The 24196-nt window shown below is 43.9% G+C and overlaps 1 protein-coding gene across 1 annotated transcript in view; it reads left to right on the top strand.

The window, feature by feature from the left end:
- Nucleotides 1–335: 335 nt before the first annotated feature.
- The window catches only part of DNAH6 (dynein axonemal heavy chain 6), a 621891-nt gene continuing 598030 nt past the window's right edge, over nt 336–24196 (top strand). Inside the window, exons 1-2 of the mRNA XM_069743176.1 lie at nt 336–563; nt 8441–8617. Coding sequence (XP_069599277.1) covers nt 390–563; nt 8441–8617 — 351 coding nt within the window. The 5' untranslated portion in view covers nt 336–389. The remainder of the gene's footprint in view (nt 564–8440; nt 8618–24196) is intronic.

The following is a 24196-nucleotide window of genomic DNA, read 5'->3' as shown; positions in this document are numbered from 1 at the left end:
TGCATTGAGTGAGGCTGCACCCATCTAGTCGGCACGTGACCGTATGTGTGCAAATCACATACTTTGTGCTTATGCGCCTGGCACTGGATAATCCTCACAGTGTGAAGTGTGCCAAATGTGAGGATTAACAAGTTTGCAGTCTCATATACTGACTGCAGACTTGTAGCTTAAGACCTGACAACCCCTTTAATGTTTATGAAGTGCTTTAGCCGTTGACTACTTTTACAGTTTTTAACATTTTCTTCTCTATTCAGGTTAGGTAATTGCTTATATTTTCCATTTTTTTGTTAAATACAGTGACATTTTCAAATAATTTTATATTGCAGATAGCAATGTCAGCCAACAATACTCAAGGAGCTTTACAACCAGACAGAAGTGGGGCTCTAAGCATGGAGCCAATAGAATGGATTCAGAGACCGGATTTGAACAGATTAAAAGATAGAATAATCTCAATAGCGCCAAAGCAGATAGTATTAAATCCAGAAGCTCTACTATTTACCCATGACACAAAGGCAAGAGCTAAATCAAGAAAAAGACAGCAGACTGTTAAACTGGAGCCCCTGGTAAGATAACACACTTTATTTTACTATTCTCAGTTACATAGCTCTTATTACAGAACGGCTGTGACTTAATTTATATGACATTGACAAGCCATGCTGTTTTGTACAAAAAGTATTCACTAACATGTTTAATATGTAATCTATTTAGTAAAATGATGCACAATGATACATATGTCTAATACTGACATGACTTGTATACTCAATTCTGTTTTTGAAGGTGTTTTTTTCTTACAACCACTTTTTATTAATAAGTGTCATGATCCGATCCAGAGTTTAATCCTGTCTGCCCTTTTTCTGGGCGGATCATGTCAAGGGTTAACTTTGCTCTGCCTCATTCTGGGTTCAGGTGTGCTATTTTTTCTCCGAGGTATCCTGCTGGTGGTGTCAGCTATAGTTCTGCCTTCAGCGTGTGAACCTGACTCTGGTAGCTCTTGATCTGTCCTGTTGTAATCCCTGACTTGCTCCGTGTCTGTTGACTTCCCTCTGTCTGCCCTTTTCCCAGTGTTTCCCTGTTTTTTGGCTTGATTCTCTGGTTTTGGACTTGGCTTGTATTCAGACTCGCTTCTACCTTTGGTACTATTGTCTTCTCTTGTTCTGACCTCTTGGCTGGGCTATTGACTCAGTTATTGTTTGTCCCTATTGTACAGTATATTGCCTGTTCTAGTTTACTGATCTCTTGCTATGTCCTCACTATCCGCTCTGTCTATTCCTTTTGTACTGTCGCGCTATCTCGTGCTTTGACTTGGCTTGTCTGACCACTCTCTCGCCACTTGGTGGTGTCTGTGCTGCTGCTCTGTGTGTGCAGTCTCACTTCCCTCTCAAGCTCCCCCAGGTGGAGGTTGCGCCGTACTGCACTGCAGCAGCATGACAATAAGATGATTAGCTGATCGCAAGACCACTGCTTCTGGTGGTCCTCATTTTCCCTATAGATACGCGAGGGTGAAACATTACATAAAATCATTGATATTAATAAGTGGCACATATTCTCCAGACAGAGGGGGACCCTGGATAGAAGTTTTCTTAAAAAGTCAACCCTATGATATTCTATGGGGCTGTGCACATGCTGTTTTTTTTTCCTCGAACCAAATTTTCTACAGAAAAAAAATCGGAGGAATGTCTAATTTTGATCTGTATGTGGTCCGATTTTCACAGAATAATAGAATAGAAAAGGTGGGGAAACTTTTTTTTTCTCTCCACACCCAAGAAAAACTGATGCCACACAGATAAAGTCTGATCAGAATAGTCGGACCATTTTCTCGGATGTGGAGACATCGGTTGTGTGACCCTACCCTTAGGCCATGACAGGGCGGCTACCAGGAATTTCAGGTTCCCATACCAGCAACGATTTTGGGCCCCATTGAGACTCCACCTAGGCTCCACCCTAGCTCTGCCTCCACTTCAGAAAAGAAGTGGCCGCCATGGATATTCAGTAGAATGTCGGCATGGCTGTCCGCGCCAAACGTCTGCTTGAATATCCATTATGTGAACTTGCCCTAATTATTATCCCACATGTTTTGTATATGGTATAAGTATTAGGTTACTAGAATATCCCCTTTAAGACAGGCAACTGTACCTTATTGCAGGCAGGTAGCAGTCAGTAGGGTTGAACTTAATAGTACTTAGTAGTTTGCAGGCTGGCAGTAGACAGAGACAGCCACCAATTTCACACTGCACGAGCATGGAGGGGGCACAAGAAGAGTAGCGGGTGGGTGAATGGGAGGTCGGATAGGCGAGTGGGCGGGTGCGCGCATCTCATCACTTTTGGGCCCTCAGCTCCTGCCTAGGGCGTGCGTGACTGGGGCCCTTGGGCTTAATAAAGCAAACTAAAGTAGTTAACACAGGCCCTAGCATTCTATGCAGTCTGCCAGGCTGTTTGTACAGTAGATCGGCTGTGCTCCCTTAGCACAGGTGGTGCATCTTGTCTCACCCAGTCCGGGCCCATCCCTTTGCTTTGGCTCACCGGGCCCCATACACCAGTAATGGCAGTGATGCCTTGATGGCGGCCCTGGCTCATGTGCACATGTTCAGTGTTTGGTCAGTATTTTACCTCAGTATTTGGAAGCCAAAATCAGAAGTAACGCAGCCATAGGAAAAGTATAATAGAAGCACGTCACCACTTCTGTATTTATCACCCACTCCTGGTTCTGTCATACAAATACAGAGGTAAAATACTGACCAAATACTGAATGCATAAATGTGGCCTTAAAGGGAAAATTACGTGTTTTTTTTTCCCCAGCAGGTGGATACAGGTGTATCTCACAAAATTAGAATATCATCAAAAAGTTAATTTATTTCGGTTCTTCAATGCAAAAAGTTAAACTTATACATACAGTGCCTTGCAAAAGTATTCGGCTCCCTGAAACCTTTTCCAACATATGATGCTTCAAACATAAAGATACCAAATGTAAATTTTTGGTGAAGAGTCAACAACAAGTGGAACACAATTGTGAAGTTGAACGAAATGTATTGGTTATTTTAAATTTTTGTGGAAATTCAAAAACTGAAAAGTGTGGCGTGCACATACTTTTGCAAGGCACTGCATATTATATAGAGTCATTACAAGCAGAGTGATCTATTTCAAGTGTTTATTTCTGTTAATGTTGATGATTATGGCTTACAGCCAATGAAAACCCAAAAGTCATTATCTCAGTAAATTAGAATACTTTATAACACCAGCTTGAAAAATTATTTTAAAATCCGGAATGTTCGCCTACTGAAATGTATGTTCAGTAAATGCACTCAATACTTGGTCGGGGCTCCTTTTGCATCAATTACTGCATAAATGTGGCCTGGCATGGAGGCAATCAGAATGTGGCACTGCTGAGGCGTTATGGAAGCCCAGGTTGCTTTGATAGCAGCCTTCAGCTCGTCTGCATTGTTGGGTCCGGTGTCTCTTATCTTCCTCCTGACAATATCCCATAGATTTTCTATGGGGTTATGGTCAGGCCAGCTTGCTGGCCAATCAAGCACAGTGATGCTGTTGTTTTTAAACCAAGTATTGGTAGTTTTGGCAGTGTGGACAGGTGCCAAGTCCTGCTGGAGAATGAAATTTCCATCTTCAAAAAGCTTGTCGGCAGAGACAAGCATGAAGTGATCTAAAATTTCCTGGTAGACTGCTGCTCTGACTTTGGTCTTGATAAAACACAGTGGACCTACACCAGCAGATGACATGGCTCCCCAAACCATCACTGATTGTGGAAACTTCACACTAGACCTCAAGCAGCTTGGATTGTGTGCCTCTCCACTCTTAAGGCCCCGTCACACTTAGCGACGCTAAAGCGATCCCGACAACGATAAGACCTGTCAGGGATCGTTGCTGCATCGCTATGTGGTCGCTGGTGAGATGTCACACAGTGCGATCTCCCCAACGACGCAGCAGCGATGCGGCGAACTGTAGCGACCTGTAGCGACCTGTAGAACGATGCTATTTCATGATGATTCAATGGGACGTCCTGTCAACGAGGTCGTTGGTAAGGTGTCAAACACAGCGATGTAACATAGTAACATAGTAACATAGTTAGTAAGGCCGAAAAAAGACATTTGTCCATCCAGTTCAGCCTATATTCCATCATAATAAATCCCCAGATCTACGCCCTTCTACAGAACCTAATAATTGTATGATACAATATTGTTCTGCTCCAGGAAGACATCCAGGCCTCTCTTGAACCCCTCGACTGAGTTCGCCATCACCACCTCCTCAGGCAAGCAATTCCAGATTCTCACTGCCCTAACAGTAAAGAATCCTCTTCTATGTTGGTGGAAAAACCTTCTCTCCTCGAGACGCAAAGAATGCCCCCTTGTGCCCGTCACCTTCCTTGGTATAAACAGATCCTCAGCGAGATATTTGTATTGTCCCCTTATATACTTATACATGGTTATTAGATCGCCCCTCAGTCGTCTTTTTTCTAGACTAAATAATCCTAATTTCGCTAATCTATCTAGGTATTGTAGTTCTCCCATCCCCTTTATTAATTTTGTTGCCCTCCTTTGTACTCTCTCTAGTTCCATTATATCCTTCCTGAGCACCGGTGCCCAACACTGGACACAGTACTCCATGTGCGGTCTAACTAGGGATTTGTACAGAGGCAGTATAATGCTCTCATCATGTGTATCCAGACCTCTTTTAATGCACCCCATGATCCTGTTTGCCTTGGCAGCTGCTGCCTGGCACTGGCTGCTCCAGGTAAGTTTATCATTAACTAGGATCCCCAAGTCCTTCTCCCTGTCAGATTTACCCAGTGGTTTCCCATTCAGTGTGTAATGGTGATATTGATTCCTTCTTCCCATGTGTATAACCTTACATTTATCATTGTTAAACCTCATCTGCCACCTTTCAGCCCAAGTTTCCAACTTATCCAGATCCATCTGTAGCAGAATACTATCTTCTCTTGTATTAACTGCTTTACATAGTTTTGTATCATCTGCAAATATCGATATTTTACTGTGTAAACCTTCTACCAGATCATTAATGAATATGTTGAAGAGAACAGGTCCCAATACCGACCCCTGCGGTACCCCACTGGTCACAGCGACCCAGTTAGAGACTATACCATTTATAACCACCCTCTGCTTTCTATCACTAAGCCAGTTACTAACCCATTTACACACATTTTCCCCCAGACCAAGCATTCTCATTTTGTGTACCAACCTCTTGTGCGGCACGGTATCAAACGCTTTGGAAAAATCGAGATATACCACGTCCAGTGACTCACCATGGTCCAGCCTATAGCTTACCTCTTCATAAAAACTGATTAGATTGGTTTGACAGGAGCGATTTCTCATAAACCCATGCTGATATGGAGTTAAACAGTTATTCTCATTTAGATAATCCAGAATAACATCCCTCAGAAACCCTTCAAATATTTTACCAACAATAGAGGTTAGACTTACTAGCCTATAATTTCCAGGTTCACTTTTAGAGCCCTTTTTGAATATTGGCACCACATTTGCTATGCGCCAGTCCTGCGGAACAGACCCCGTCGCTATAGAGCCCCTAAAAATAAGAAATAATGGTTTATCTATTACATTACTTAGTTCTCTTAGTACTCGTGGGTGTATGCCATCCGGACCCGGAGATTTATCTATTTTAATCTTATTTAGCCGGTTTCGCACCTCTTCTTGGGTTAGATTGGTGACCCTTAATATAGGGTTTTCATTGTTTCTTGGGATTTCACCTAGCATTTCATTTTCCACCATGAATACCGTGGAGAAGAAGGTGTTTAATATGTTAGCTTTTTCCTCGTCATCTACAACCATTCTTTCCTCACTATTTTTTAAGGGGCCTACATTTTCAGTTTTTATTCTTTTACTATTGATATAGTTGAAGAACAGTTTGGGATTAGTTTTACTCTCCTTAGCAATGTGCTTCTCTGTTTCCTTTTTGGCAGCTTTAATTAGTTTTTTAGATAAAGTATTTTTCTCCCTATAGTTTTTTAGAGCTTCAATGGTGCCATCCTGCTTTAGTAGTGCAAATGCTTTCTTTTTACTGTTAATTGCCTGTCTTACTTCTTTGTTTAGCCACATTGGGTTTTTCCTATTTCTAGTCCTTTTATTCCCACAAGGTATAAAAATGGGTGCAGATGTGTGCTGCCCAGTGGGACCTCAACGATCAAATAATGGTCCAGGCCATTCCGACACGACCAGCGATCTCACAGCAGGGGCTTGATCGCTGCTACGTGTCACACATAGCGAGATCGCTACTGAGATCGCTGTTGCGTCACAAAACTTGTGACTCAGCAGCGATCTCGCTAGCGATCTCGCTATGTGAGACGGGGGCTTTACTCCAGACTCTGAAACCTTGATTTCCAAATGAAATGCAAAATTTACTTTCATCTGAAAACAACACCTTGGACCACTGAGCAACAGCCCAGTTATTTTTCTCCTTGGCCCAGGTAAGACACTTCTAGCATTGTCTATTGGTCATGAGTGGTTTGACACAAGGAATGCGACACTTGTTGCCCATGTCCTGGATACATCTGTGTGTGTTATCCCGGTTGCTTGTGCACCTTTTTCTACAACACTTTTTCCTTCCACTCAACTTTCCATGAATATGCTTGGATACAGCACTCTGTGAGCAACCAGCTTCTTTAGCAATGACCTGTTGTGGCTTACCCTCCTTGTGGAGTGTGTCAGTGACTGCCTTCAGGACATCTGTCAAGTCAGCAGTCTTCCCATGATTGTGGAGCCTACTGACACCGAGTAAGGGACCTTTTCATACACTTAGGAAAGCTTTGCAGATGTTTTTTGTTCATTATTCCAATTTACTGAGATAATGATGGATTGCCCCCGTAGGGCAGTGGGGAACTCGGTACTCGGTCCTCAGGGGGGTGTCAAGGTGGCTGACCCGGTCCGTGGCCCTCGGGAGGTCTGTTAATAAAAGGGGAAGGTCTTTAGAGGGGAAATGTTCGTGACGCCACCTGTGGTATTCGGTCAGGGTGATCGATGCTGCTTAGGGGTCCGCTGGGGTGATGTTATGGCAGCTAGATGGTATACCTTCCCACAGGTGAAGTATGTCCCCAGGTCTTCCCAGTGTGAAGATGGTGGATGGTGTGAGGCGCAGTGAAGAACGAGGACACAAGGTTGCAGTCTCTTTACCTTTTTACTGAAGGCTTTAACATCCACAGTCCAGAGCACCAGATCACAGGGCAGGCAAAGTCTGGCCGGTTTGGAGGCAAATCCAGAGTCCCCTTATCCGGGTGGAAATCAGTAGCCTTCCTCTAGCGCCTGGGTGTTTTAGTACCTTCCTGATGAGACTCTCATAAGGTCCTCACAACTGTTGTAGATGTTCCAGATGTTATGTCTCTCTCTGTCCCTCAGATGGATAGGAACAAACCCATATGACTGATGGCCTGAGGCTTTTTACAGGGACTCTAGCACGCCCCGGCCCCCACAAGTTGCCACCATGCCTCCTGGGTATAGGGTGGATCAGTAACTTGGAATTAGCTGTCCTGCTGGTCTCTGGAGTAAGGCATAGAGACGGTTGCTCCCTCAGTGTTCCTGTATCAGGGCAAAACTCCTTCTGGTTACCTCTCCTTTTGCTATGACTTAGTTTCTCACCCTCCACAATACAATTCGCTGTTCGTGTCTCTTTCTTAGGATGCTGCCGCACGTGGGGCAGGCGCAGCTCCGTGACCTTCTATCTAGGCCTCTGACAGGATTCCACCCCTGTCAGGGACCATGTCTGTCAGCAGCTACTTGATGTTCCTCCTTCCTCTCTGTCTGCCTGACAGGAACTGACTAACTTCCTATCCAGGCCACCAGTTTTACCTAATTGTGAAGAGTGCCCTAATAAATAGGAGCGTAGCTCCCCCTGGTGGACTGGAGTGTGAAGTGTGTTGCATGGTTTGTGATACCTGGTAAAGAGATCTCCTTTATTGCCTTCAAACGTAACATCACTGCCCCCTAGAGGAGAATGATATTACTGCAACGACCAGGACCCTGGGGCGCTGGAATGACTTTTAGGTTTTCATTGGCTGTAAGCTATAATCATCAACATTAACAGAAATAAACTCTTGAAATAGATCACTCTATTTGTGAGGACTCTATATAATATATGAATTTCAGAACTGAAATTCTGGAATAACTTTTTGATGATTTTCTAATTTTGTGAGAGGCACCTGCATATCTCACTATATACGATATCTGACATTTTTAACGTATCTTATAGAGTCTCTATAAATGTTTGTAGTCGCTAATCTGACCAACTGTATTTCATCTCAATCTTTATTGCCATGAGATCATGAATAACCTATAATGGATTAATGGAAGAGGTCATATCTATCTACAGATCTTCATAAAAAGTTATGTGCTTTTTATTAGGTGAAAGGAAAACCATGTTACACGTGTCAATTAACACAATATTTTCTTCACATGCATTAAAGCCTGTATTAAAAACATATCAGGATCAAAATCAACCAGAATATATATACCAAAAGAACAAAGAAGATCTGGTAAATCAAGGTATACTTTTACGTGGATCTTCTGTGGAAAAGAAACTGAGATCCGTCTCATCTACTATAAGGCTTCCTGATCTTCCAGATGATTTAAAAGAAAAACAGGTAAGATACAGAAATATACAATTTTGCGCCGTGATCTGTGGCTACTAAATAGTTCATCTGTTCAAGCCACATCCAAGTTAATGTTAAGCATTACGGCTTGTGCAAACGACCATATTTTCGGTTCGAATGCAATGCGACTAGTCATGAGCGAGTATACTCGTTACTCGGGTTTCCCCGAGCATGCTCGGGTGGTCTCCGAGTATTTGTGAGTGTTCGGAGATATAGTTTTTTACTGCAGCTGCATGGTTTGCGACTGCTAGCCAGGCTGAATACATGTGGGGGGATTGGATTGCCTGCTTATTAGGCAATCCCCACATGTATTCAGTCTATCTACCTGAGTAATGAGTATACTCGCTCATCACTAGATGCAACAAAACGTCAGATAGCACTCCCACCAAGGTTAGCCGATATTTAGATCAAACTCAGCCATGCAAGTCAATGAGTCAGTGTAAAAAATTGCACTGCACTTGCAAGAAATCTGAGTGCAGTTCAATTTTCACTTCCTGACATAATGGAGAAGATGGAGAGTTATTTTTCCATCTTCTCCCCATACGAGAAAATCAGAATACATTATGATTAGTGATGAGTGAGTATACTCGTTGCTCTGGTTTTCCCGAGCACGCTCGGGTGATCTCCGAGTATTTGTTAGTGCTCAGAGATTTAGTTTTCATCGCCCGAAGCTGAATGATTTACAGCTACTACCCAGCCTGAGTAAATGTGGGGGTTGTCTGGTTGCTAGGGAATCCCCACATGTAATCAAGCTGGCTAGTATCTGTAAATCATTCAGCTACCGCGATGAAATCTATATCTCCAAGCAGTTACAAATACTCGGAGGACCCCCGAGCAACGAGTACACTCGCTCATCACTAGTTATGATCAGAATGCTGCCTATCTTTTTATCTATATTTAATGAAGTAACTACTTTTTTGAAGTGTTTTCTGCCCCGGTATTCAAACTCACAACCCATTGCATGGCAGGCATGAGCTTTAGCTTTGAGATGCAGCTGCTCTAAGAATAGGAGATGTTTTCTTTCTGTCTAAGGCCGGGATCACACACAGCGAGATACGGCTGAGTCTCGCAGGTTAAAACCAAGCTCTGGCACCGGCACTCCGGAGCGGAGCATGCGGCTCCATGTATTGTTGTGCGGCCGCACGCTCCGTTCTGGAGTGCCGGTGCTAGAGCTTGGTTTTAACCTGCGAGACTCGGCCGTCTCTCGCTGTAGTGTGATCCCGGCCTAAGGAGCTAAATGATATTCTTCTTTACAGACATATTGTACTGGTTACTAAAGAGATACACGCGTCTCTATAACCTGTAGAGGTATTAAAATAAATGTCAAGAGATTTTTTTTCTAATTAATTATTTAAAAAAAACAATAAAAATAAATTAAAATAACAAATTTGAATACACTTTTTAAAAACAAACTTCAAAAAACAGGAAATAACCGGGACTTATTTGATATCCTTGTAATGATAACATCCCATTCAATACAGTGAACAGATTATTTATGGTTCTTGGTTAGTGGCGTAAAAAAGGTGTGATTTATTTATTTATTTTAGACATTACAAATTACAAAAATTACAGCTTGCTTTGCAAATAACAAGACCTCATATAGTGAAACTTACATAAAAATAAAAAGGTATGACTTCAACAGCTATGAATAAATGAACAAAAAAATTATATGATCGCTCAAACAAACGCATCACGAAAATGTCAGTGTCCATGCATCTGTTATGTGTATGTGCATACCTGATAAATGCATAATTTATTATATTGTTCCCAATGTGTATATATATGATTTTTTATGTCTTTAAATGTAAATATGGGGAGACCCATGCTAAGTCCAAAACAGGGGCCCTTCTCTGTCAGTGTTTGTCAATGGACTAGACAGTTTAAAAATGCACCACATTTATCAAATAGCGCGTACCACTGTGATAAATTTGGCACATTTTAACCCCTTAGCGACCGCCGATACGCCTTTTAACGGCGGCCGCTAAGGGTGCTTAAACCACAGCGCCGTTAATTAACGGCGCTGTGGAAAAAGTAAATAGCGCCCCCCAGAGGCCGATTTTCTCCGGGGTCTCGGCTGCCGGGGGTAGCCGAGACCCCAGAGAACATGATTCGGGGGGGTTTTAACCCACCCCACATTTGCGATCGCCGGTAATTAACCGTTTACCGGCAATCGCAAAAAAAAAACAAAAAAAAAAACAACGCGATCTCTTTTTAATTTCTCTGTCCTCCGATGTGATCGCACATCGGAGGACAGAGAAAAGGGGTCCCAGGTGGCCCCCCAATACTCAACTAGCTCCCCCGATGCTCCTCGTGTCTCCCGGTGGGCGCCGCCATCTTCAAAATGGCCGGCACCGGGAGAATCTTTGGGGTCTCAGCTGCCGGGGTAGCCGAGACCCCAAAGAGCATGATCGGGGTCGGTTTTACCGACCCCTGTTTTGCGATCGCTGGTAATTAACTGTTTACCGGCGACCGCAAAAAAAAAAAAAAAAAGTAAAGTGTAATTCTCTGTCCTCTGATGTGATCGCACATCAGAGGACAGAGAAATAGGGGGATTCGGGGACCCTACAATACTCACCTGTGTCCCTGGATCCTCTTGCTGCTCCTCCTAGCCGCCGGCAGAAGAAAATGGCGGGCGCATGCCCAGTGCGCCCGCCATCTGTCTCCATCTGCCGGCCAGCAGGAGAACAGTAGTTCGGGCTAAAATTAGGGTTAGGGGTAGGGTTAGGGGTAGGGTTAGGGTTAGGGGTAGGGTTAGGGGTAGGGTTAGGGTTAGGGGTAGGGTTAGGGGTAGGGGTAGGGGTAGGGTTAGGGTTAGGGGTAGGGTTAGGGGTAGGGGTAGGGTTAGGGTTAGGGGTAGGGTTAGGGTTAGGGGTAGGGTTTAGGGGTAGGGGTAGGGTTAGGGTTAGGGATAGGGTTAGGTTAGGGGTAGGGGTAGGTTTAGGGGTAGGGTTAGGGGTAGGGTTAGGGCTAGGGTTAGGGCTAGGGTTGGGGCTAAATTTAGGGTTAGGGTTGGGGCTAAATTTAGGGTTAGGGTTGGGGCTAAATTTAGGGTTAGGCTTCTTTCACACTTATGTCGGTACGGGGCCGTCGCAATGCGTCGGCCCGACATACCGACGCACGTTGTGAAAATTGTGCACAACGTGGGCAGCAGCTGTAGTTTTTCAACGCATCCGCTGCCCAATCTATGTCCTGGGGAGGAGGGGGCGGAGTTACGGCCACGCATGCGCGGTCAGAAATGGCGGATGCGACGTACAAAAAAACGTTTCATTGAACGTTTTTTTGTGCCGACGCTCCGCCAAAACACAACTGATCCAGTGCACGACGGACGCGACGTGTGGCCATCCGTCACGATCCGTCGGCAATACAAGTCTATGGGCAAAAAACGCACCCTGCGGGCACATTTGCAGGATCCGTTTCTTGTCCAAAATGACGGATTGCGACGGAATGCCAAACGACGCAAGTGTGAAAGTAGCCTTAGGGCTAGGGTTATGGTTGGGGCTAAAGTTAGGGCTAGGGTTGGAGCTAAAGTTAGGGTTAGAGCTGGGATTAGGGTTAGGGTTTGGATTAGGGTTGGTATTAGGGTTAGGGTTGGCATTAGGGTTACGCTTGGGATTAGGGTTAGGTTTGGGATTAGGGTTAAGGTTAGGGTTGTAATTAGGGGTGTGTTGGGATTAGGGTTAGGTTTGAGGTTAGGGTTGAGATTAGGATTAGGGGTGTGTTGGATTTAGGGTTTTGATTAGGGTTATGGTTAGGGTTGACATTAGGGTTGTTTTGGGGTAAGGGTTGTGATTATGGTTAGGGTTAGTGATTAGGATTATGGATCAGGTTGGGATTAGGGTTAGGGGTTTGTTGGGGTTAGGGTTGGAGCTAGAATTGGGGGGTTTCCACTGTTTAGGTACATCAGGGGGTCTCCAAACACGACAGCCAATTTTGCGCTCAAAAAGTCAAATGGTGCTCCCTCCCTTCTGAGCTCTGCCGTGCGCCCAAACAGTGGGTTACCCCCACATATGGGGCATCAGCGTACTCGGGATAAATTGTACAACAACTTCTGGCATCCAATTTCTCTTGTTACCATTGTGAAAATAAAAACTTGGGGGCTACAATATCTTTTTTGTGAAAAAAAATTTTTATTTTATTTTCACGACTCTGCATTCTAAACTTCTGTGAAGCACTTGGGCATTCAAAGTTCTCACCACACATCTAGATAAGTTCCTTGGGGGGTCTAGTTTCCAAAATGGGGTCACTTGTGGGGGGTTACTACAGTTTAGGTATATCAGGGGCTCTGCAATCGCAACATAATGCCCACAGACCATTCTATCAAAGTCTGCATTCCAAAAAGGCGCTCCTTCCCTTCCGAGCTCTGCCGTGCGCCCAAACAGTGGTTTACCCCCACATATGGCGCATCAGCGTACTCGGGATAAATTGGACAACAACTATTGCAGTCCAATTTCTCCTGTTACCCTTGTGAAAATAAAAACTTGGGGGCTACAATATCTTTTTTGTGGAAAAAAAAATATTTTTTATTTTCACGACTCTGCATTCTAAACTCCTGTGAAGCACTTGGGCATTCAAAGTTCTCACCACACATCTAGATAAGTTCCTTGGGGGGTCTAGTTTCCAAAATGGGGTCACTTGTGGGGGGTTACTACAGTTTAGGTACATCAGGGGCTCTGCAATGGCAACATAATGCCCACAGACCATTCTATCAAAGTCTGCATTCCAAAAAGGCGCTCCTTCCCTTCCGAGCTCTGCCGTGCGCCCAAACAGTGGTTTACCCCCACATATGGCGCATCAGCGTACTCGGGATAAATTGGACAACTACTATTGCAGTCCAATTTCTCCTGTTACCCTTGTGAAAATAAAAACTTGGGGGCTACAATATCTTTTTTGTGGAAAAAAAAAATATTTTTTATTTTCACGACTCTGCATTCTGAACTTCTGTGAAGCACTTGGGCATTCAAAGTTCTCACCACACATCTAGATAAGTTCCTTGGGGGGTCTAGTTTCCAAAATGGGGTCACTTGTGGAGGGTTTCTACTGGTTAGGTACGTCAGGGGCTCTGCAAACGCAACATAATACCCTCAGACCATTCTATCAAAGTCTGCATTCCAAAACGGCGCTCCTTCCTTCCGAGCTCCTCCGTGCACCCAAACAGTGGTTTACCCCCACATATGGGGTACCAGCATACTCAGAACAAATTGGACAACAACTTTTGGGGTCCAATTTCTCTTGTTACTCTTGTGAAAATAAAAACTTGGGGGCTAAAAAATCTTTTTTGTGGAAAAAAAAATATTTTTTATTTTCACGGCTCTGCATTATAAACTTCTGTGAAGCACTTGGGCATTCAAGGTTCTCACCACACATCTAGATAAGTTCTATGGGGGGTCTAGTTTCCAAAATGGGGTCACTTGTGGGGGATTTCTACTGTTTAGGCACATCAGGGGCTCTCCAAACGCGACATGGCGTCCGATCTCAATTCCAGCCAATTCTACATTGAAAAAGTAAAACGGCACTCTTTCTCTTCCAAGCTCTGCGGTGCGCCCAAACAGTGGTTTACCCCCACATATTGGGTATCGACGTACTCAGGAGAAATTGCACAACAACTTTAGTGGTCTAATTTCTCCTGTTAGCCGCACTCTTATGGTATATCTTTGCAAAAATGTGATGTATTTATTCACATGTGTTGAGACAAAATTTTCATATATATACACACACAGCAGGGAGTATAAACGAAGTAGTAACGTTTCGACCCTGCCTCGGGTCTTTCTCAAACTGCGTTTTCTAGATAGTGTGAAAAATAAGAAGTGCGACACACGCCCACAGAAGCAGGAAGACCTGACACCACAACAATAGGAGCCCTTAAAGGGACCACACTTCTTATTTTTCACACTATCTAGAAAACGCAGTTTGAGAAAGACCCGAGGCAGGGTCGAAACGTAACTACTTCGTTTATACTCCCTGCTGTGTGTGTATATATATGAAAATTTTGTCTCAACACATGTGAATAAATACATCACATTTTTGCAAAGATATACCATAAGAGTGCGGCTGATTTTTCTATATTGGACTTGTTGTTGGGTTTTTCCCAAGTACAGCCAGCACCAACCTAAGATAGCTGAGTGCGCTCCTTTTTTCTTAATATAATTTCTCCTGTTACCCTTGTGAAAATAAAAATTTGTGGGCAAAAAGATCATTTTTGTAGAAAAAATGCAATTTTTTTTTTCACGGCTCTATGTTATAAACTTCTGTGAAGCACATGGGGGTTCAAAGTGCTCACCACACATCTAGATAAGTTCCTTAAGGGGTCTAGTTTCCAAAATGGTGTCACTTGTGGGGGGTTTCCACTGTTTAGGCACATCAGGGGCTCTCCAAACGCGACATGGCGTCCAATCGCAATTCCAGCCAATTCTACATTGAAAAAGTAAAACGGCACTCCTTCTCTTCCAAGCTCTGCGGTGCGCCCTAACAGTGGTTTACCCCCACATATTGGGTATCACCGTACTCAGGAGAAATTGTACAACAACTTTTGTGGTCTAATTTCTCCTGTTACCCTTGTGAAAATAAGAATTTGTGGGCGAAAAGATCATTTTTGTGTAAACAAAAGCGATTTTTTATTTTCACGGCTCTACGTTATAAACTTCTGTGAAGCACTTGGGGGTTCAAAGTGCTCACCACACATCTAGATAAGTTCCTTAAGGGGTCTAGTTTCCAAAATGGTGTCACTTGTGGGGAGTTTCCACTGTTTAGGCACATCAGGGGCTCTCTAAACATGACATGGCGTCCGATCTCAATTCCAGCCAATTCTGCATTGAAAAAGTCAAACGGCGCTCCTTCACTTCCAAGTTCTGTGGTGCGCCCCCAAAAAGTGGTTTACCCCCACATATGGGGTATTGGCGTATTCAGGAGAATTTGCATAACAAAATTTATGGTTACATTTCTGTTTTTACACTTGTGAAGATAAAAAAAAATGGTTCTGAATTAAGATGTTTGCAAAAAAAAGTTAAATGTTCATTTTTTCCTTCCACATTGTTTCAGTTCCTGTGAAGCACGTAAAGGGTTAATAAACTTCTTGAATGTGGTTTTGAGAACCTTGAGGGGTGTAGTTTTTAGAATGGTGTCACACTTCATTATTTTCTATCATATAGACCCCTCAAAATGACTTCAAATGTGATGTGGTCCCTAAAAAAAATGGTGTTGTAAAAATGAGAAATTGCTGGTCAAATTTTAACCCTTATAACTCCCTAACAAAAAAAATTTTGTTTCCAAAATTGTGCTGATGTAAAGTAGACATGTGGGAAATGTTATTTATTAACTATTTTTCGTGACATATCTCTCTGATTTAAGGGCATAAAAATACAAAGTTTGAAAATTACAAAATTTTAAAAATTTTCGCCATATTTCCGTTTTTTTCACAAATAATCGCAAGTAATATCGAAGAAATGTTACCACTAACATGAAGTACAATATGTCACGAAAAAACAATCTCAGAATCAGCGGGATCCGTTGAAGCGTTCCAGAGTTATAACCTCATAAAGTGACAGTGGTCAGAATTGCAAAAATTGGCCTGGTCATTAAGTACCAAATTGGCTCTGTCACTAAGGGGTTAAGACTTTCTCAATCCAGCAGAAACTCGAGAAATATCAGTAGCCAGAAGTGTTGTATTTAAAGATGTGCCAAATATATCCATCGTGTGATGCTTTGATAGATTTAGCACAAATAAAAGTAATGTAGCATCCACCAAAAATTATTTCAAGAATTCTCCTCATATTAAATGTTCCCCCTTGTGTGACACTTTGATTTATTTGACGCAGCCTCAAGCTAACCTGACTTTAATAACTTCACTCACTATAAATCTCCCCCACACTGAGTAAAAATTAGAGAGTTTAAGGCTATGTCCACACTTTGCGGATTCCACTGCGGATTTTTCCGCAGCAGAATTCCAAAATCCGCAGTGAAAACCCATCGCGGTTTTTACTGCGGATTTTCATCTGCAGTTTCCTATTGGAGCAGGTGAAAATCCGCAGAAAAGAAGTGACATGCTGCGGAATGTAATCCGCTGCGTTTCCGCGCGGTTTTTTCCGCAGCATGTGCACAGCGTTTTTTGTTTCCCATAGGTTTACATTGTACTGTAAACTCATGGGAAACTGCTGCGGATCCGCAGCGGTCAAAGCCGCTGCGGATCCGCAGCAAAATCCGCAAAGTGTGAACATAGCCTTAGTAACTTTGCCCCAGTTCCTAAATCAGTCTGAGACATTTACTTGGCAGATGCAGAGATAAGAAAATTGGTTCCATAACGTTTAAGTCCCAAAAAACTAAAAAATCCTATTATTGTGGGCTGGTTCTACTTCAACGGAATCTGTCATCAGTTTTTTTCCCACCAAATCTTAGAGCAGCGTATTGTTGAGACAGAGACCCTGATTCCAGCAATGTGGTACTTACAGGTCACTTAGAGGACTAGCAAACTTGCTACCAGGTAGCAGGGCTGGTTGTAGACAAAGTGGGGCCCTGGGTAAAAGTATAAAGTGGGTCCCCAAATGCTGACATACTGTATTGCACCTTCACATGAGCCTTTATGTTGCATTTGCATGCGGTGAGTTCGGCCGTTAAGCAAACGTGCTCAACAACATTCTAGTTGTTCGTCACTTTCCCGATCTTTTTACACCGGCTGACAAGAATGACGGGCACAGAACGATCACTAAAAATATAAAATATAATAGATCAATCTATCCACATACAGTATCATGTATCAGATTTATAAACAGTCTCTCAATTATGTATAGTTAGAGAATATATTCCCCTAGGTATCGGATATCAACACATCCCCAAATAATTTAATTCAGGGAAAGAGGATCCATTCCACCGAAGGATAATTTAAAATACCAATATTTATTTCAGTAATTTAAAACAATATTAAAAATTCAAGCAGGGATAACAAAAGTGACAGGTGCAAGTCTATATACTCATATTCACAATTAAATTAATCCATGTAGATAGCAGCTCATAGGCATATCAGATTATCAAATGTGGTAAAGGCTATCACTTATAGTCCATTTTATATGTATAGTGTAAATATAGGTAAAGCTAATGATCATTGTATAAAGTGCATGTGCCAAATATCACAGGGCTTAATGTAACGTATAAAATATACCCCTGGGGTGGTGACATTTAGCCAAGTCTACCTCACTTAAGCTCCTGGCACTTTATGCAAGTAATCCTATTGACACTTTACCTGCACTTCTGTCCTACTTACCTGAGAGTAGTTTCTCTTTTCACTATATTTTATAGGTTACATTAAGCTTTGTGATATTTGGCACATCCACTTTATACAATGATCAGTAGCTTTACCTATATTTACACTATATACAGTACAGACCAAAACTTTGGACACACTTTATCATTTAAAGATTTTTCTGTATTTTCATGACTGTTCATGACTGTGATAATTGTACATTCACACTGAAGGCATCAAAACTATGAATTAACACATGTGGAATTATATACTTAACAAAAAAGTGTTACAAACAACTGAAATTATGTCTTATACTCTAGGTTCTTCAAAGTAGCCACCTTTTGCTTTGATAACTGCTGTGCACCATTCTCTTGATGAGCTTCAAGAGGTAGTCACCGGGAATGGTCTTCCAACAATCTTGAAGGAGTTCCCAGAGATGATTAGCACTTGTTGGCCCTTTTGCCTTCACTCTGCGGTCCAGCTCACCCCAAACCATCTCGATTGGGTTCAGGTCTGGTGACTGTGGAGGTCAGGTGTTATGATAAGATAATTCAGTACCACAATGGACATAGAGGTCAGAGCACATACAGTGACCTGACAATAACCCAAAAACATAGAACGAGCTCTGAGACGTGGGAACGCTGCTGACCGCAATCCCTAATCCTCTCCAACCACACTAGAGGCAGCCGTGGATTGCGCCTAACGCTACCTATGCAACTCGGCACAGCCTGAGAAACTAGCTAGCCTGAAGATAGAAAACAAGCCTACCTTGCCTCAGAGAAATACCCCAAAGGAAAAGGCAGCCCCCACATATAATGACTGTGAGTTAAGATGAAAACACAAACGTAGAGATGAAATAGATTTAGCAAAGTGAGGCCCGACTTTCTGAACAGAGCGAGGATAGGAAAGGTAACTTTGCGGTCAACACAAAACCCTACAAAAACCACGCAAAGGGGGCAAAAAGACCCTCCGTACCGAACTAACGGCACGGAGGTACACCCTCTGCGTCCCAGAGCTTCCAGCAAGCAGGAAAAAACAAATAGACAAGCTGGACAGAAAAAAACAGCAAACAAAATAGCAAAGCAGAACTTAGCTATGCAGAGCAGCAGGCCACAGGAACGATCCAGGAGGAAACAGGTCCAATACTAGAACATAGACTGGAGGCCAGGATCAAAGCACTAGGTGGAGTTAAATAGAGCAGCACCTAACGACTTCACCACATCACCTGAGGAAGGAAACTCAGAAGCCGCAGTACCACTTTCCTCCACCAACGGAAGCTCACAGAGAGAATCAGCCGAAGTACCACTTGTGACCACAGGAGGGAGCTCTGCCACAGAATTCACAACAGTACCCCCCCCTTGAGGAGGGGTCACCGAACCCTCACCAGAGCCCCCAGGACGACCAGGATGAGCCATATGAAAGGCACGAACAAGATCGGGAGCATGGACATCAGAGGCAAAGACCCAGGAATTATCTTCCTGAGCATAACCCTTCCACTTAACCAGATACTGGAGTTTCCGTCTTGAAACACGAGAATCCAAAATCTTCTCCACAATATACTCCAACTCCCCCTCCACCAAAACCGGGGCAGGAGGATCAACAGATGGAACCATAGGTGCCACGTATCTCCGCAACAATGACCTATGGAATACGTTATGTATGGAAAAAGAATCTGGAAGGGTCAGACGAAAAGACACAGGATTAAGAACCTCAGAAATCCTATACGGACCAATGAAACGAGGTTTAAACTTAGGAGAGGAAACCTTCATAGGAATATGACGAGAAGATAACCAAACCAAATCCCCAACACGAAGTTGGGGACCCACACAGCGTCTGCGATTAGCGAAACATTGAGCCTTCTCCTGGGACAAGGTCAAATTGTCCACTACATGAGTCCAAATCTGCTGCAACCTGTCCACCACAGTATCCACACCAGGACAGTCCGAAGACTCAACCTGCCCTGAAGAGAAACGAGGATGGAACCCAGAGTTGCAGAAAAACGGCGAAACCAAGGTAGCCGAGCTGGCCCGATTATTAAGGGCGAACTCAGCCAAAGGCAAAAAGGACACCCAGTCATCCTAATCAGCAGAAACAAAGCATCTCAGATATGTTTCCAAGGTCTGATTGGTTCGTTCGGTCTGGCCATTAGTCTGAGGATGGAAAGCCGAGGAAAAAGACAAGTCAATGCCCATCCTACCACAAAAGGCTCGCCAAAACCTCGAAACAAACTGGGAACCTCTGTCAGACACGATATTCTCTGGAATGCCATGTAAACGAACCACATGCTGGAAGAACAATGGCACCAAATCAGAGAAGGAAGGTAATTTAGACAAGGGTACCAAATGGACCATCTTAGAGAAGCGATCACAGACCACCCAAATGACTGACATCTTTTGAGAGACGGGAAGATCTGAAATAAAATCCATAGAGATATGTGTCCAAGGCCTCTTCGGGACCGGCAAGGGCAAAAGCAACCCACTGGCACGAGAACAGCAGGGCTTAGCCCGAGCACAAATCCCACAGGACTGCACAAAAGTACGCACATCCCGCGACAGAGATGGCCACCAAAAGTATCTAGCCACTAACTCTCTGGTACCAAAGATTCCAGGATGACCAGCCACCACCGAACAATGAACCTCAGAGATAACTTTATTCGTCCACCTATCAGGGACAAACAGTTTCTCCGCTGGGCAACGATCAGGTTTATTAGCCTGAAATTTTTGCAGCACCCGCCGCAAATCAGGGGAGATGGCAGACACAATTACTCCCTCTTTGAGGATACCCGCCGGCTCAGATAAACCCGGAGAGTCGGGCACAAAACTCCTAGACAGAGCATCCGCCTTCACATTTTTAGAGCCCGGAAGGTACGAAACCACAAAGTCAAAACGGGCAAAAAACAGCGACCAACGAGCCTGTCTAGGATTCAACTGCTTGGCAGACTCGAGATAAGTCAAGTTCTTATGATCAGTCAAGACCACCACGCGATGCTTAGCTCCTTCAAGCCAATGACGCCACTCCTCGAATGCCCACTTCATGGCCAGCAACTCTCGATTGCCCACATCATAATTTCGCTCAGCAGGCGAAAACTTCCTGGAAAAGAAGGCACATGGTTTCATCACCGAGCAATCAGAACTTCTCTGCGACAAAACAGCCTCTGCTCCAATCTCAGAAGCATCAACCTCGACCTGGAACGGAAGCGAAACATCTGGTTGACACAACACAGGGGCAGAAGAAAAACGACGCTTCAACTCTTGAAAAGCTTCCACAGCAGCAGAAGACCAATTGACCACATCAGCACCCTTCTTGGTCAAATCGGTCAATGGTTTAGCAATACTAGAAAAATTGCAGATGAAGCGACGATAAAAATTAGCAAAGCCCAGGAACTTTTGCAGACTTTTCAGAGATGTCGGCTGAGTCCAATCATGGATGGCTTGGACCTTAACAGGGTCCATCTCGATAGTAGAAGGGGAAAAGATGAACCCCAAAAATGAAACCTTCTGAACACCAAAGAGACACTTTGATCCCTTCACAAACAAAGAATTAGCACGCAGGACCTGAAACACCGTTCTGACCTGCTTCACATGAGACTCCCAATCATCCGAGAAGATCAAAATGTCATCCAAGTACACAATCAGGAATTTATCCAGGTACTCTCGGAAGATGTCATGCATAAAGGACTGAAACACTGATGGAGCATTGGCAAGTCCGAATGGCATTACTAGGTACTCAAAATGGCCCTCGGGCGTATTAAATGCAGTTTTCCATTCATCGCCTCGCTTAATACGCACAAGATTATACGCACCACGAAGATCTATCTTGGTGAACCAACTAGCCCCCTTAATCCGAGCAAACAAATCAGATAACAACGGCAAGGGGTACTGAAATTTAACCGTGATCTTATTTAGAAGGCGGTAATCTATACAAGGTCTCAGTGAACCATCCTTCTTGGCTACAAAAAAGAACCCTGCTCCTAATGGCGACGATGACGGGCGAATATGCCCCTTCTCCAAGGACTCCTTCACATAACTCCGCATAGCGGCGTGCTCAGGCACAGATGAATTAAACAGTCGACCTTTTGGGAATTTACTACCAGGAATCAAATCGATAGCACAATCACAATCCCTATGCGGAGGTAGGGTATCGGACTTGGGCTCATCAAATAAATCCCGGTAATCAGACAAGAACTCTGGAACCTCAGAAGGGGTGGATGACGAAATAGTCAGAAATGGGACATCACCATGTACCCCCTGACAACCCCAGCTGGACACAGACTTGGATTTCCAATCTAATACTGGATTATGGACTTGTAGCCATGGCAACCCCAACACGACCACTTCATGCAGATTATGCAACACCAGAAAGCGAATAACCTCCTGATGTGCAGGAGCCATGCACATGGTCAGCTGGGTCCAGTACTGAGGCTTATTCTTGGCCAAAGGCGTAGCATCAATTCCTCTCAATGGAATAGGACACTGTAAGGGCTCCAAGAAAAACCCACAACGCCTAGCATACTCCAAGTCCATCAAATTCAGGGCAGCGCCTGAATCCACAAATGCCATGACAGAATATGATGACAAAGAGCAGATCAAGGTAACGGACAGAAGAAATTTTGACTGTACCGTACCAATGGTGGCAGACCTAGCGAACCGCTTAGTGCGCTTAGGACAATCAGAGATAGCATGAGTGGAATCACCACAGTAGAAACACAGCCCATTCAGACGTCTGTGTTCTTGCCGTTCAACTCTGGTCAAAGTCCTATCGCACTGCATAGGCTCAGGTTTAAGCTCAGGTAATACCGCCAAATGGTGCACAGATTTACGCTCACGCAAGCGTCGACCGATCTGAATGGCCAAAGACATAGACTCATTCAGACCAGCAGGCATAGGAAATCCCACCATGACATCCTTAAGGGCTTCAGAGAGACCTTTTCTGAAAATAGCTGCAAGCGCACCTTCATTCCATTGAGTGAGTACGGACCACTTTCTAAATTTCTGACAATATACCTCTATCTCATCCTGACCCTGACACAGAGCCAGCAAATTTTTCTCTGCCTGATCCACTGAATTAGGTTCATCATACAGCAATCCGAGCGCCAGGAAAAACGCATCGATATTACTTAATGCAGGATCTCCTGACGCAAGAGAAAATGCCCAGTCCTGAGGGTCGCCACGTAAAAAAGAAATAATGATCCTAACTTGTTGAACTGGGTCACCAGAGGAGCGAGGTTTCAAAGCCAGAAATAGTTTACAATTATTTTTGAAACTCAGAAATTTAGTTCTATCTCCAAAAAACAAATCAGGAATAGGAATTCTCGGTTCTAACATAGAATTCTGAACCACAAAGTTTTGAATATTTTGTACTCTTGCCGTGAGCTGATCCACACATGAAGACAGACCTTTAATGTCCATCGCTACACCTGTGTCCTGAACCACCCAAATGTCTAGGGGAAAAAAAAGGCAAAACACAGTGCAGAGAAAAAAAAATGGTCTCAGAACTTCTTTTTTCCCTCTATTGAGAATCATTAGTACTTTCGGCCTCCAGTACTGTTATGATAAGATAATTCAGTACCACAATGGACATAGAGGTCAGAGCACATACAGTGACCTGACAATAACCCAAAAACATAGAACGAGCTCTGAGACGTGGGAACTCTGCTGACCGCAATCCCTAATCCTCTCCAACCACACTAGAGGCAGCCGTGGATTGCGCCTAACGCTACCTATGCAACTCGGCACAGCCTGAGAAACTAGCTAGCCTGAAGATAGAAAATAAGCCTACCTTGCCTCAGAGAAATACCCCAAAGGAAAAGGCAGCCCCCACATATAATGACTGTGAGTTAAGATGAAAAGACAAACGTAGAGATGAAATAGATTTAGCAAAGTGAGGCCCGACTTTCTGAACAGAGCGAGGATAGGAAAGGTAACTTTGCGGTCAACACAAAACCCTACAAAAACCACGCAAAGGGGGCAAAAAGACCCTCCGTACCGAACTAACGGCACGGAGGTACACCCTCTGCGTCCCAGAGCTTCCAGCAAGCAGGAAAAAACAAATAGACAAGCTGGACAGAAAAAAACAGCAAACAAAATAGCAAAGCAGAACTTAGCTATGCAGAGCAGCAGGCCACAGGAACGATCCAGGAGGAAACAGGTCCAATACTAGAACATAGACTGGAGGCCAGGATCAAAGCACTAGGTGGAGTTAAATAGAGCAGCACCTAACGACTTCACCACATCACCTGAGGAAGGAAACTCAGAAGCCGCAGTACCACTTTCCTCCACCAACGGAAGCTCACAGAGAGAATCAGCCGAAGTACCACTTGTGACCACAGGAGGGAGCTCTGC

Source organism: Ranitomeya imitator, chromosome 1 (genome assembly GCF_032444005.1).
Source record: "Ranitomeya imitator isolate aRanImi1 chromosome 1, aRanImi1.pri, whole genome shotgun sequence".
Classification (NCBI taxonomy): domain Eukaryota; kingdom Metazoa; phylum Chordata; class Amphibia; order Anura; family Dendrobatidae; genus Ranitomeya; species Ranitomeya imitator.
Note: the sequence above shows the minus strand (reverse complement) of the source record. Positions and strands in the feature narration are given on the sequence as shown.